Raw genomic sequence first — 12295 nt, 5'->3', positions numbered from 1 at the left:
TTTCAGATTTAAGCATATCCAAATAGTTCATCCAATAATGGCAATATTTTGCTTCCCCCTTGGTTGTGGCCAAATATTGATTTTCTGATACTAGTCATTTGGCATCAGGCCAAAAAGTATTCCATGGACCACTTATTAAAAATATCGCATTCAATAAACAATGATGCTTTACTGCAAATGGCTCTTCAGGAACACTAACATGCATAATAATGATTTGGGGAGATTGTAATAAATGTCATTTCCTCTCTGAATAGCATCCCTCTCCTTCAATACTTGTTCTGAATCAGAAATGGGTATTTTAAACAAGCACACTAAGAGCTTTTTCTGCATGTCCCAGGATGATGTTTTGAGAAACACTGCTGTAATAGAAAACTTGTTTAACCTTAATAATCACCGTTATAGACTGTTAATGTTTGCAAAATAAGGGCCAGGTGTGCAAATACCACTGTCATATATATAAAGCTTGAAAAGAATCATGACGTAGTTTAGTAAATTAAAAAAACCCCACTAGAATATGACTCAAATCCCTAGACTTGCACCACATTTTTCCTAGTAGTGAAATGTGCCTATTTTTTAAAATGTTTGTACTGGTTTGCAAGGCTGGGGTGGTATAATTTCTTCGTGATGGGAGTATAGCTGGAGTAACGGGTTGGCACACAGGCATGAAGAGACAATTCAAACTGGAAAGCAGTGAGCAATTACATTCAAGAACCATGAATCCAATCCTACAATAACTCCTCATGGCTTCCAATTCCCTAAATCTATTCTCAGTTAAATGAAAGCAGCCATCTAAGGGATGTTGTGCTGGGAACCAGGACAGGGCTAACATTACAGAAGATTTTAGTTCCAATTCCAAAAGCCTATATTTTCTAATAAAACCACAGATGCAATTAATACATCTCAATCACTTTGTAAATCACTTTTCTGTATTGGTTCTTTCTCTCAATCTTTAGCCAAAACTAGATCTGGGACCAATTCCAGGCCAGGACAAAAATGCAAAATCCCAAACTCCCCATTGTTTGATTATTTTGCCTTGAATTGAAGTGGATACTTGGCAATTAGCTGCTGGGAACCCCAAAATTTTCTGATTCACTCTTTTCATTAATCAAGTTGACCAAGTAATTTCTAAACTTTCAGTCAGCTTTGTTACTAGCCCAGTATGTAGTCTTCCTACCTCAGAGACTATCGACATAAAAAGCGTTCTTAAAATAATCTAGTCTTGCCAACCAGCTTGACAGTGAGGAAGCTGAACTCAGCTTTCCTGGGAAATCGCTCACGGTCAAACAGCTTGGTTTAGGGGCAGAACTAGGACTCCAGTTTTGGGATTCTGATACTTAGAAAACGAAGCTCTTGGGAGTTCCTTACAAAACACTCCGTGTGAATCATTTAGGATGACCTTACGGGGAGGAGATGTAAAACAGTGGGATCCTCTACCCTGACATTTGGCTCCCAAATGAGTGTAGTTCCTATGGGTGGGTAGCAAGAACATTTGAACTTTAGGCAGGCGACCTGGGTTCTAGTGATAGCTCTGACGCTAAAGACCCACATGCCCTTAGTAAAAACGTGTTTAACTTCTTTACAGAAAGGCAACCAGTACAAAGCTGCCGAGTCTGTTGTCCAGTATACTTTGGTCCCTTTCCGTCCCTCACTTGGGAATTATAAATAGGAAAGGAAATAATACGGGGCAAATTACTTAAAACAGCGCCTGGAACATATTAAGGCTCACGGTTACCATTGATCATTATAGCGCCAATCTTGGAGAGGCTGCCCGAGAAACGCGCTAAATCCAGCGCGCCCGTTTTGTTTTACTCTGGCCCACGACTGCGCATGCGCGCCCCTGCGTGAAATCGCGCGCCCAGAGCTCTTCCTGCCTAGAGGCAGGCTCCGCCCCTAAGAGCGCGCCCCTTCAAGCGCGGGCACTGTACGTGAAGCGCGCGCTCGCCTGGGCATGACGTAAATAGCGGACAGGCCCGGAAGATAGGGGCGTTTGCTTCCGGGGCCAAAGGTGCTTCACTTCCGGGGGAAGCCGGCATTGCCAATAGCAGGTGGAGCGGGAGGCGTTTGTTGCCCCTTCGTTGCTCCCGTGGCCTCGGTCCGGGTAAGCCAGGCATGAAGATCACGAGGCAGAAACACGCCAAGAAGAATCTCGGCTTCTTCCGCAACAATTTCGGCGTCCGCGAGCCGTACCAGATCCTGCTGGACGGCACCTTCTGTCAGGCGGCCCTGCGGGGCCGCATCCAGCTCCGGGAGCAGCTGCCCCGCTACCTCATGGGGGAGACACAGCTGTGCACCACCAGGTGGGTCCCGGGGGGGAGGGCCGGGAGGCGCGCGGAGTGTCCGGCGGGTGTGGCCGAGGCGAGGCCGCTGCCCACGGGCCTCCATTGGGCGCCCACGAGGGGCCCGGCCCACGAGGGGTTTGACAGTTAAGTGATGGCACTCAGGAGATCAGGGGAGTGTCCACAATGCAGACAGAAAGTACAATGCCCTAAAAAGGTTCACGTGTCGTTAGCCTGGCGAAGAAGACCGCATGCGTTGTAGTCCGCCATGACTTCGAGTCTTGGTCCCAGTCCTACCAGCTCTGTGATTTGGGGCAAGTTATTTAACCTCTCTGAGCCTTGACTTTCTCATCTAAGAGAGTCCATAACAACTTATAAGGTTGTGGTAAGGATCAAATGGCGTATAATGTATGTAGAGCATTATATTGGTATCCAAAACCCACCCCCTTTAAATGGTTGCTGTTATTTGTATAACTTTTCTTAGTTTAAATTAAAAACATACACGTTTCACAACTGCCCTGTGAGATGACATCTTCGATTCCCAGAAGGATGTCAGGACTTGAGATTAAGAACTTTGCCCGAGGTCGTTTGTTTATTCAACTGTCTTTATCACCAGCCACATGCCAAGCACCGCTGTAGCCACTAAGGATAAGTTGGTGAACAGGACAGACTCCCAGCCGTGTTCATGGCCAAGAAAGTGCCTGTGTCAACCTCCAATCTGTGTGTTTTGACTCCAGGTCTAAAGTTTCCCCATTGCTTCAGCGCGGGAACACTTAGAATGGAACCTTGTGGGGACGGGAGGGCGGGAGGATGGAGGCGTGAAGGTTTCATGGAGGAGATAACGTGTGAGCCCAGTCACGGTTCAGTTCTGAAGGGGAGGACTCTTTTGAGTGACAGAAAAGAGAGAAGTGACATTCCTTGTCGTAAGGAACTCTTGAACGGAGCTGTGAAGTGCCTGAGAAAGATTAGAGTACATACAGAGTATAATTGGAAATGTAACCGGAAAGGAGGTAAATTGAGGCTAGATCGTGAAGAACTACTATTAAGAAACTTAGGAGGTTTTTTTTCATTGTAGAGTATTTACTTTAAAAAAGTGAAAAGAGAAAGTTAAAATGACCCGTAAGACCACACCAGTGGGTAGCCACTATTAAAATGTGCTAGATCATCCATCCTGTTCACACACAAAAGAATGGGCTCTTACGGTGCATGTTATGTTAATGGCCTGCTTTTCTCACATAACACTACTCCATGAGTAGCTTTCCCCATTCAGAACTTCTCAAGCAGTCCTCAGATGGATTGTAGAGACCCCCAAATTTTGATTCCCTTAGTCTTCAGGGCTGCCAGACGAGTCCTTGGATAGTCCTATGTCCCCGAGTTGGTTGCTTCTGGCTACAACCAGCTTGTCCATTTATCCCTGTGTCCCACTAAAATATTAACGTTTTGAATATAGTGCTATGATATTAAAAAGTTGAGAAGTACTGCATGAAATTATATTCTACAGCACTTTTTCCTAAAGAATTTATTTTAACTTCCGGAATATTTCATAACATACAGAAAAATAGACTATTATACTGAAATGTCTATCACCCAGCTTTTGCAATTATCGATATGGCCAATCTTATTTGTCCTTACCCCCCTACACCTTACTGATGGTTTATTTTAAAGCATATTCTGTCGATTCTTCGTGTGTGTCATGAAGAGATAAAGAAGTCTTTTTAAAAGTTAGAATTCAAACCAGGTACATAAATTGCATTTGATTTGTATGTCTCAAGTCCTTATAACAATTCTCGTCCCCCTTTTTTTAAATCTGGTATCTATGTTTTTAAGAAGTCAGATCACTTGTTTTTCTTTAGAATGTATTTGCTGCCACTAGTAGTTAGATCTAGAGGGTTTACTCATATTCAGGATTGAAGAAATTTTGGAGTTTAATTTGAGGAAGTAGAGTGTGGAATACTATCAGACCTGATAACTATCTTTCAGAAAAGATAACTGCAGCCATGTGAGGGGTAAGTTGGAGAAGCAAGAGAGTGAAGACAGGCAAACCCATTTTGTGGTTGTCTAGTCAAGAAATAATGGGAGCCCGACCCTGGGAGGGCAGAGGCAGAACCTACAAAGAGTTCTACAAAGAGACGTTACTGAGATGGAACCAACAGCTGATACAGGACAAGAGCAGATGGGATGGGGCTAAGAGTGAGGAAGAAAGGGTCAAATGAGATTTCTCATTTCTACCAAGGGTGTCTGAGAAGATAATAATAAGTTCACAAAAATAGCAAGCCCTGAAGGAGAAGTTTGGAGGCAGGAAAATAGTTTGATTTTAGACATGGTGAATTTGAAAAGCTGATGCCAGGTCAGCCATAGGAAATATTCAATACATAGTTGCAATTTGGGCCTGAAACTCAAAATAGAGTTTGCTGATTCAGATCCTGGTGTAGACCTACACACCGCTTGTCAAGCCATGTCGTGGCAGGCGTTCTACATATAAAGTAGAGGAAGATGGGCACAGATCTTAGCTCAGGGCCAGTCTTCCTCAGCAAACAGGAGGATTGGTGGCAGATGTTAGCTCAGGGCTAATCTTCCTCAAAAAACAAAACAACAAAAAACTGATGACTAGAAAGCAAATCTCTTTTCTTAAAAAACCAAAAATTAATGGGGTGATAAAGGGGGTCAGGCAAGGTAGAATCTGTCAAGGGCTGGCTAGGTTTGAAGAAATCTTTTTTTTTTTTGAGCAAGATTAGCCCTGAGCTAACATCTGCTGCAATCCTCCTCTTTTTGCTGAGGAAGTCTGGCCCTGAGCTAACATCCATGCCCATCTTCCTCTACTTTATTATGTGGGATGCCTGCCACAGTATGGCTTGACAAGCGGTGCGATGTCCGCACCTGAGATCTGAACCATCGAACCCTGGGCCGCCGAGAATCAGAACATGCGAACCTAACCACTGCGCCACTGGGCTGGCCCCAAGAAGAAATCTTTGACTCACTAGTTCTCTCTCTTTTTTTGTGTGTGTGATGGAAGAAGTACCTGGGGAGCTTATTAAAATGCTAATGTTTGACTCCTCCACTGGAAGTGCAGATTTTGAGATGAGAAAGGAGCTAGAAATTAATACAACTTAATGTCACTATGTCATTCTGATATGGGTAGTTTATGGATGACACTTTGAAAACCATTGACTTATGTTAATATGAAAGTGAAGACCGGAAGGAAGTTCTACTTGCTTTTAAACAAGCTGATGAGAATTTTTACTTTTCTGAACTGAAAGTGTTTCGAAGGTGTACCAATGTGTCCTTGAAGCAGAAGCATCTACAGCACTGTGGTTGGCAAGGCCTCTCCTGTCAGACTTGTTGGAATCACCTTTCAGCTCTACCACTTACTAATTTGAATTTGGGCACATGACTTGAAATCTCTCAAAATGAATGCTCTGAAATCAGGCTAATTTGAAAGTAAGCAGCCTAATTTCATAGAGCTGTTTTGAGATTAAGCGAGAGTTTTTGTAAAGAGCAGTTAGTATACTGGCTAGCACGGAAGCACTCAGTAAATTTTGACTGTTATTGTTCTTTCTACTTGGTGTGTATGCATTTTCAAGGTGTTTTAAGAGTGAAGTGGGTACTCTGATTTGCGGCTATCATATGACAAATGCAGATGGTAATGGTATAGTTTTAGTTAAAAAAAATTGAGTATTGTTTTTAATACTTGCTTTGTCTGAATAACTGATATGTATCTATTATAATTGTGAGCTGCTAATAACAGTTTTTTTTTTTCAGGTGTGTGTTAAAAGAGTTAGAAACATTGGGAAAGGACTTGTATGGGGCAAAACTGATTGCACAAAAATGCCAGATTCGGAATTGTTCCCATTTGAAGAATGGAGTGAGTGGATCAGAATGTCTGCTTTCCATGGTTGAAGAGGGAAATCCTCATCATTATTTTGTGGCATCACAGGTGATAGTACTTTTAAAACCAGAGTCAATTTTAATCATTTCTAATTATGACTCATATGGAGCTATTTAGAATCAGAAAAAATTAGTGGAAGTGGTTTGTTAAAGTGTTTTGACTTTTTAAAATACAAACTTTTAGCGTAATTTGCTGTCAATGAAAGCAGTTTTCGTTAGAGAACTTGAGAAGAGAACCCTTTAAGCATATTGATTTTCTTCTTAATTACTAAAGTTTCCTTTTTTAAAAGAAGAAATTGACATAGAGATGTGATGATTTAGGGTTCTGGAAGGGAAGATAAGTAGAGCAAAGATTTTACATTGTCTTCAAAATCTTTTTTCATGTTCTTGAATTTTATACTGTTTCTCAAAAAGTCATGTGTCATATTTTGAGACTGTACCACCACAATGGAACAGTTTCAGGCTTTTAACAACACTGACGGGCAGGAGAAGAGAGACTCGGGGTTGATATTAATGAAGAAGTTCACATACATGCAGATTTTCTAAAATATGCTTTCAGAATTAAAATTACATATTTAGAGGCAAAGCTGAATCTAGAATCTTGAGTCAGCTAATTTCTACTTTATTTCTATTCCTTCAGTCTCTGTGAGCATTCTTGAGCCTTTTTGAAGCATATCTTGGAGTAGAAACAAGGGACATCACCTAACATATTTACCTTTGCATTAGTTTGTAATTTATGGTCCTAGAATATTGATAAATCCAGTTCACTCTTAACAGTTTGTGCTCAGTTTTTATGTTGCTCTTCCTTTCTGTATCATAAAATATACTCCCATTAGTGAGACTACTGATTTGAAAAACAAAACCTGTGATCTCTTTTATTTTTAATATAACCCTCTTTAAGTTCTTAGAAACTTATTTGTCATCTCAATTTAATTGACATATTTGAACTAAATAATTCTGTTTTTCTTTTTAATAGGATCAGAATTTGTCTATGAAAGTAAAGAAAAAGCCTGGAGTTCCTCTCATGTTTATTATTCAGAACACTATAGTCTTGGACAAACCTTCTCCCAAAACAATTGCCTTTGTTAAAGCTGTAGAGTCAGGCCAGCTTGTCTCGGTGCATGAGCAAGAGAGTATCAGGCAACTCAAAGAGGAACAGGGGCTAGTGAAAAACCCTGAACGGAGAAGAAAAAAGCGCAAGAAAATAAGTGGCCCCAATCCTCTTAGCTGTTTGAAGAAAAAGAAGAAAGCACAGGATACCAAGTCATCTGCCTCTGAAAAGAAAAGAAAAAGAAAAAGAATCCGGAACAGATCTACCTCAAAAGTACTTTCTGTAAAGCAGAATGCAGAAGGATAATGAATCCTTCAAATACTTTTAAAGACATTCAAATGTAGAAAATAAGTTTTTTTTTAAAGCTGTGGAAGTATTGAGGATAAAAGACTAAACTTATTTTTGTAAATAAATATTGACCCAGAAGCCTTTGCCTAAAATTATTTGTAAAACACAAAAACCAGAACAGAGTGGATGGGTTTAGATGTGACAGTGTTCAGTTTTCTTACTCAGTGATTTTGGAGGTGGTTCTCAATGTAAAACTGTTGTCTTTTTCTCACTGCAGCCTATCACCCCCTATTAAATGCAAATAGTTAAAAAAATCTAATAGTTCCCAAAGGCTTGTAACAAAAAAGAGGTAGTCCCTCTTTCACATTCACAGCAGAAACTTCCTCTTTCAATTCATGTAGTAGTTGTAGAATTTACCTTTATGTTTTCAGATAATATGAATATGCTGCTACCTTTTGATCCATCCATTATTTATTGACTTAATACCGGAAAGAATGGAGGTTTCACTTGCTTGTATTATTCCCTCATTTTTAATATATCAGTCTTTATACATCCCAAATTTAGTATCTTTGTTACTTTGACTATAAATTTTGTTAACCACTGAACTCAGTAACATGATATGATTGAATTTATTTCTTATACGACTTCTTTGTTATTCTGGAAGTTAATAATGGTCTCTTTTTCTTTTAGTGTCTGACTTGATCTTGTCACGTTCTCCAGTAACTCTGTAAAGAGCCTCATAATATAATTTTCCATATGATGGTATCAGGTCATTTCTTACCCCTGGAGATACTTTTCCTAGAGCCTTCCATCCTCCAGTGTGGAAAGGTTTTCTGCTGAGCGTGTTGCTCAGCTATTACCCAGGCGCTTCTTGTGCTTATCCACAGATCTCCTTTGTCACTTCTGTTTCCTAGAGTCTTTGTTTTACTTTCTTGTTTTTCTCTTTTGCTGTGGTGAAGCATAGAGTGTGGATGAAGTCCATTTTTCGAGGCCCAGCCAGTGTGTCTACCTTAATATTTGTTGCGCTGATAATCTGGCAAGATAAAGAATTCTTGGTTGAAAATAATTTCTCTCTTTCCCTGGAGAACCTCTTAATTGTTTATAAGGTCCTAGGAAAAAAAAATTCCTTCACTTGTTTTGAGTTCCACTTGTCCAAAAGAGAGGATGGTTTTTTTTCAAACGTAGCTGTTAACTTTAATATCAAAAATTCCAAAATAGGGGGCTGGCCTGGTGGCATAGCAGTTAAGTTCACGTGCTCAGCTTTGGCAGTGCATGGTTCATGGGTTTGGATCCTGGGCTCAGACCTACACACTGCTCATCAAGCCATTCTGTGGCAGCGTCCCACTTAGAAAATAGAGGAAGATTGGTATAGAGGTTAGCTCAGGAATAATCCTACTGAAGCAAAAAGAGGAAGATTGGCAATAGGTGTTGCCTCGGGGCCAATCTTCCTCACACAAAAAATTCCAAAATAATAGTCCAAGGTTGGCTATGAATCTGTTATTTAAAAAGTGTGTAACTAATGTCAATGTGCTATTTAAAAAGTAAAGTGTTTAAAAAGTGGGTAAATTAGAAATTGAATAATCAAACATCTTTTTCAGTACCTTCCCTGTTTTAATCATCAGGCCAAAATTACAGTATTTTTGCACTGTAAGGTTAAAGTATAACGTTGTTAATCTGATGAGTAGTTCCTGGCTGAGCTGCCTGTGACACCTTGGAGCAGTGGTTCTTAACCTGTTATGTTAGAGTATCATGATCAGGTATGAAGTATGTCATGAACAAATTCTTATTAATGGCTAAAATAAATGACTTTTCTTAAATTTGAGACAATTCAAATATTCCTACAGAAATGTCATTCTCAGTTGAATTCAGAGATGCTCTTTTGGTGGAAAGTGGAATTATAGCTTTACCTACACTGGGAATACAGGCTGTGTTATCTGGCAAGCCAGGCTAGTGTTTGGATTGTCATTTCATTAATCTGTTTTAAATTCTGAACAGGAATATTTGTAAAAAGGAAGGCAAAGGTACAGTCATACATCGTTTAACAACTGGGATATGTTCTGAGAAAGGCGGCATGAGGTGATTTTGTTGTGTGAACGTCATAGTGTTTGCTTACATAAACCTACATGGTACAGCCTACTGTACACCTGGGCAAATGATTCTAAGCTTATGAGACTGCTGTCCTATATGCAGTTCATTGTTGACTGAAATGTCCTTAGGCGGTGCATGACTATTAGAAAATAGTGAACGTAGTTCCGTAGTTCCTGTGAAGAAAGATAACATTTGTCAGTAATGACAAGAGTTAGGATTACCAAATCAAATGTAGACAAACTAAAGCAGGTGAAATGTACACTGATGATATTCATTTCAAAAATGCATAAATTTTAGATCTTCCTCTTTTTAACAAAGCGTATTGTGATATTGTGGTTTATAATAAGAAATGTGTATTTGTTCACAGTTCCTGGCTCACGGCTCCAAAACCATTGGGATTTCCTAAGTGATGAGAGCTTAAAGATGTCTCATGTTAAGTAGGCGACTTTTGGAAAGCACCTACATGAGGCCTGGTGGTTATTGGAGGCAACCATGTGGTTAGAGAGTTGGAACTTTCAGTCCGTGCTCCCCCCCACCCGTCTCTGGGGAGGGGAGAAGAGCAGGAGAATGGCCAATGACTTAATCAATCATGTGTATGTAATGAAGTCTCCATAAAAACCCTAAAGGATGGGGTTTGGAGAGCTGCTGCGTTGGTGGCACACCTGGAGAGGGCATGGAAGTTCTGTGTTCTTCCTCCATTCCTTGCCCTATGCATCTCTCCCATCTGTCTGGTACTGAGTTATATCCTTTTATAATAAACTAGTAATCTAGTGAGTAAAATGTTTCTTTAAGTTCTGTGAGCCATTCTTACAAATTGATTGAACCAAGGAGAGAGTCACTAGTGATTTGTAGCCATCCGTCAGAAGCAGAGGTAACAGCCTGGGCTGGTGACTGGCATCTGAAATGGGGGGAAGGGATCAGTCTTGTAGGACTGAACACTTAACCTGTGGACTCTGATGCTATCTCCAGGTAGACAGTGTCACAACTAAGTCAAATTGTAGGACACCTAGCTGTCGTCAGAGCACTGTGTGTGTGGACCCTCCCTCCCCGACCCCCCACTTTGAAATTAGCTCCAGGAACTCAAAATACTTATTTATATTTATTCAGTGCCATCTAATTGCCTGTTAACAGTGTCTAAACTGGATAGCTGCAAAAGTCAACTATTTTTATAAAAGTAATTTTTAAATTAAAATATTAAAAATATATTACAAAGTTAGCTTAAAACTTTGATTAGTCATTTATATATCTTCCTAGTAAAGTTGCTTTAAAAGATATAACAAAGGATCTCCTGTCTTTGAGAGTATGCACATGTGATCATAATCCATTTTGTGCTTTGGGAAAAAAAGTGTTGAGAACCTCTGCTATAAAGGGTGGCTACTAGCTTTGTTGGGGATAAAAGTGGAATACATGTGCTTTTGAACTCTTTGAAGTTTGCCAGACTGATAGTGTTTCTGAAAACCACTATCTTTTATGAACACTTCAAAATAAAGTGTAGTTGAGTTTGGGCAGGATTCTGTATTCCCTATGTTTTCAAAGCACTGCAGCCGCTTCTCACCCCAACAAGTATGTAAATTAAAACTAGAAGTCATTTCAGAAGTAAAAAGATTTCCTGTCTTCTATTTACTCATAGATTGTATTTTATGTCTCTGCATCTAAGTAAGGCAAGATGGCTGTGATCTGACAGGTTTGGGGTTTTTTTTGTTTTGTTTTCAGGAATATCAGCCCTGAGCTAACATCTGCTGCCAATCCTCCTCTTTTCACTGAAGAAGACTGGCCCTGAGCTAACATCCATGCCCATCTTCCTCTACTTTATACGTGGGATGGCTACCACAGCATGGTTTGCCAAGCGGTGCCATGTCCGCACCTGGGATCCGAACCCGCGAACCCTGGGCCACCTAAGCTGAATGTGCGCACTTAACCGCTGCGCCACTGCACTGGCCTCTGGCAGGTTTAATTAGTAGTTTTTCACAGGTGGGAGAATGAATAGTTTGTATTCTTTAAAATGTTTTAAAAATATGTCATTTAATGTACGATAGATTTTCTTAAGAATTCTTAGTTTAGGTGTAAGTAAAAAAAATATAATGATATAACTCCATGTGTATATGTTTATGTAGCTTGAGATCCAGAACTAATTAGGAATAAAGGCAAAAGATTAGGTGTCTGGACTGAGCTTAGGAACTAATTTCTCATATGATCTTAGATTGATGGCCTACAAATATTTAATCATACATCCTTGCCAGTAAAAAAACTTTTGTGTGTACTTGTATGTATAAACTATATAGATTTACTATTGTACATTAAAAAATATACACATAAAAAATGTAAACAATGGTAAAGATAAGTTGTTTAAAAATCTTTACCTTTAGATGGCTTCATTAGCTAATATTTCAAGACATAAGGTTTATCAATAATGTTGGATATTAATCTGCTTGAAGTAGTTTTTATAGTTACATTTTTCGTCAGCAATGACTACATCATTGGTTTTCCTTTGTAATATTAAGGACAAGGAGCGTACTAGGAGTAGCGTGTATCAAGACATATTAGTTGAATAAATCAAAATAAGGTCAGTTCTACCACAAAGGAGAGTCATAACCTCTCCTCCAGTTTCTAGACCTAAACCCATTCACAGGCTTAGTTCCCCTTAGTTTAAGGGGAGGCTGGGTCATTTTGAGGAAGGACCCTGAAGCAGTGCCACAAACTTTCCTCT

At 39.8% G+C, this 12295-nt stretch overlaps 1 protein-coding gene across 1 annotated transcript; it reads left to right on the top strand.

The window, feature by feature from the left end:
* The first annotated feature begins 2023 nt into the window (after nucleotides 1-2023).
* On the top strand, nucleotides 2024-8700 carry UTP23 (UTP23 small subunit processome component). Its single transcript, XM_046641615.1, has 3 exons — nucleotides 2024-2297; nucleotides 6036-6210; nucleotides 7138-8700. Exons 1-3 carry the CDS (start codon nucleotides 2110-2112, stop codon nucleotides 7516-7518), a joined length of 744 nt encoding a protein of 247 aa, XP_046497571.1. The 5' UTR covers nucleotides 2024-2109; the 3' UTR covers nucleotides 7519-8700.
* Nucleotides 8701-12295: the final 3595 nt, after the last annotated feature.

The sequence above is a fragment of the Equus quagga genome, chromosome 16 (assembly GCF_021613505.1).
Source record: "Equus quagga isolate Etosha38 chromosome 16, UCLA_HA_Equagga_1.0, whole genome shotgun sequence".
Classification (NCBI taxonomy): Eukaryota; Metazoa; Chordata; class Mammalia; order Perissodactyla; family Equidae; genus Equus; species Equus quagga.
The sequence above is the reverse complement of the archived record's forward strand: the minus strand, read 5'-3'. Positions and strand labels throughout refer to the sequence as shown.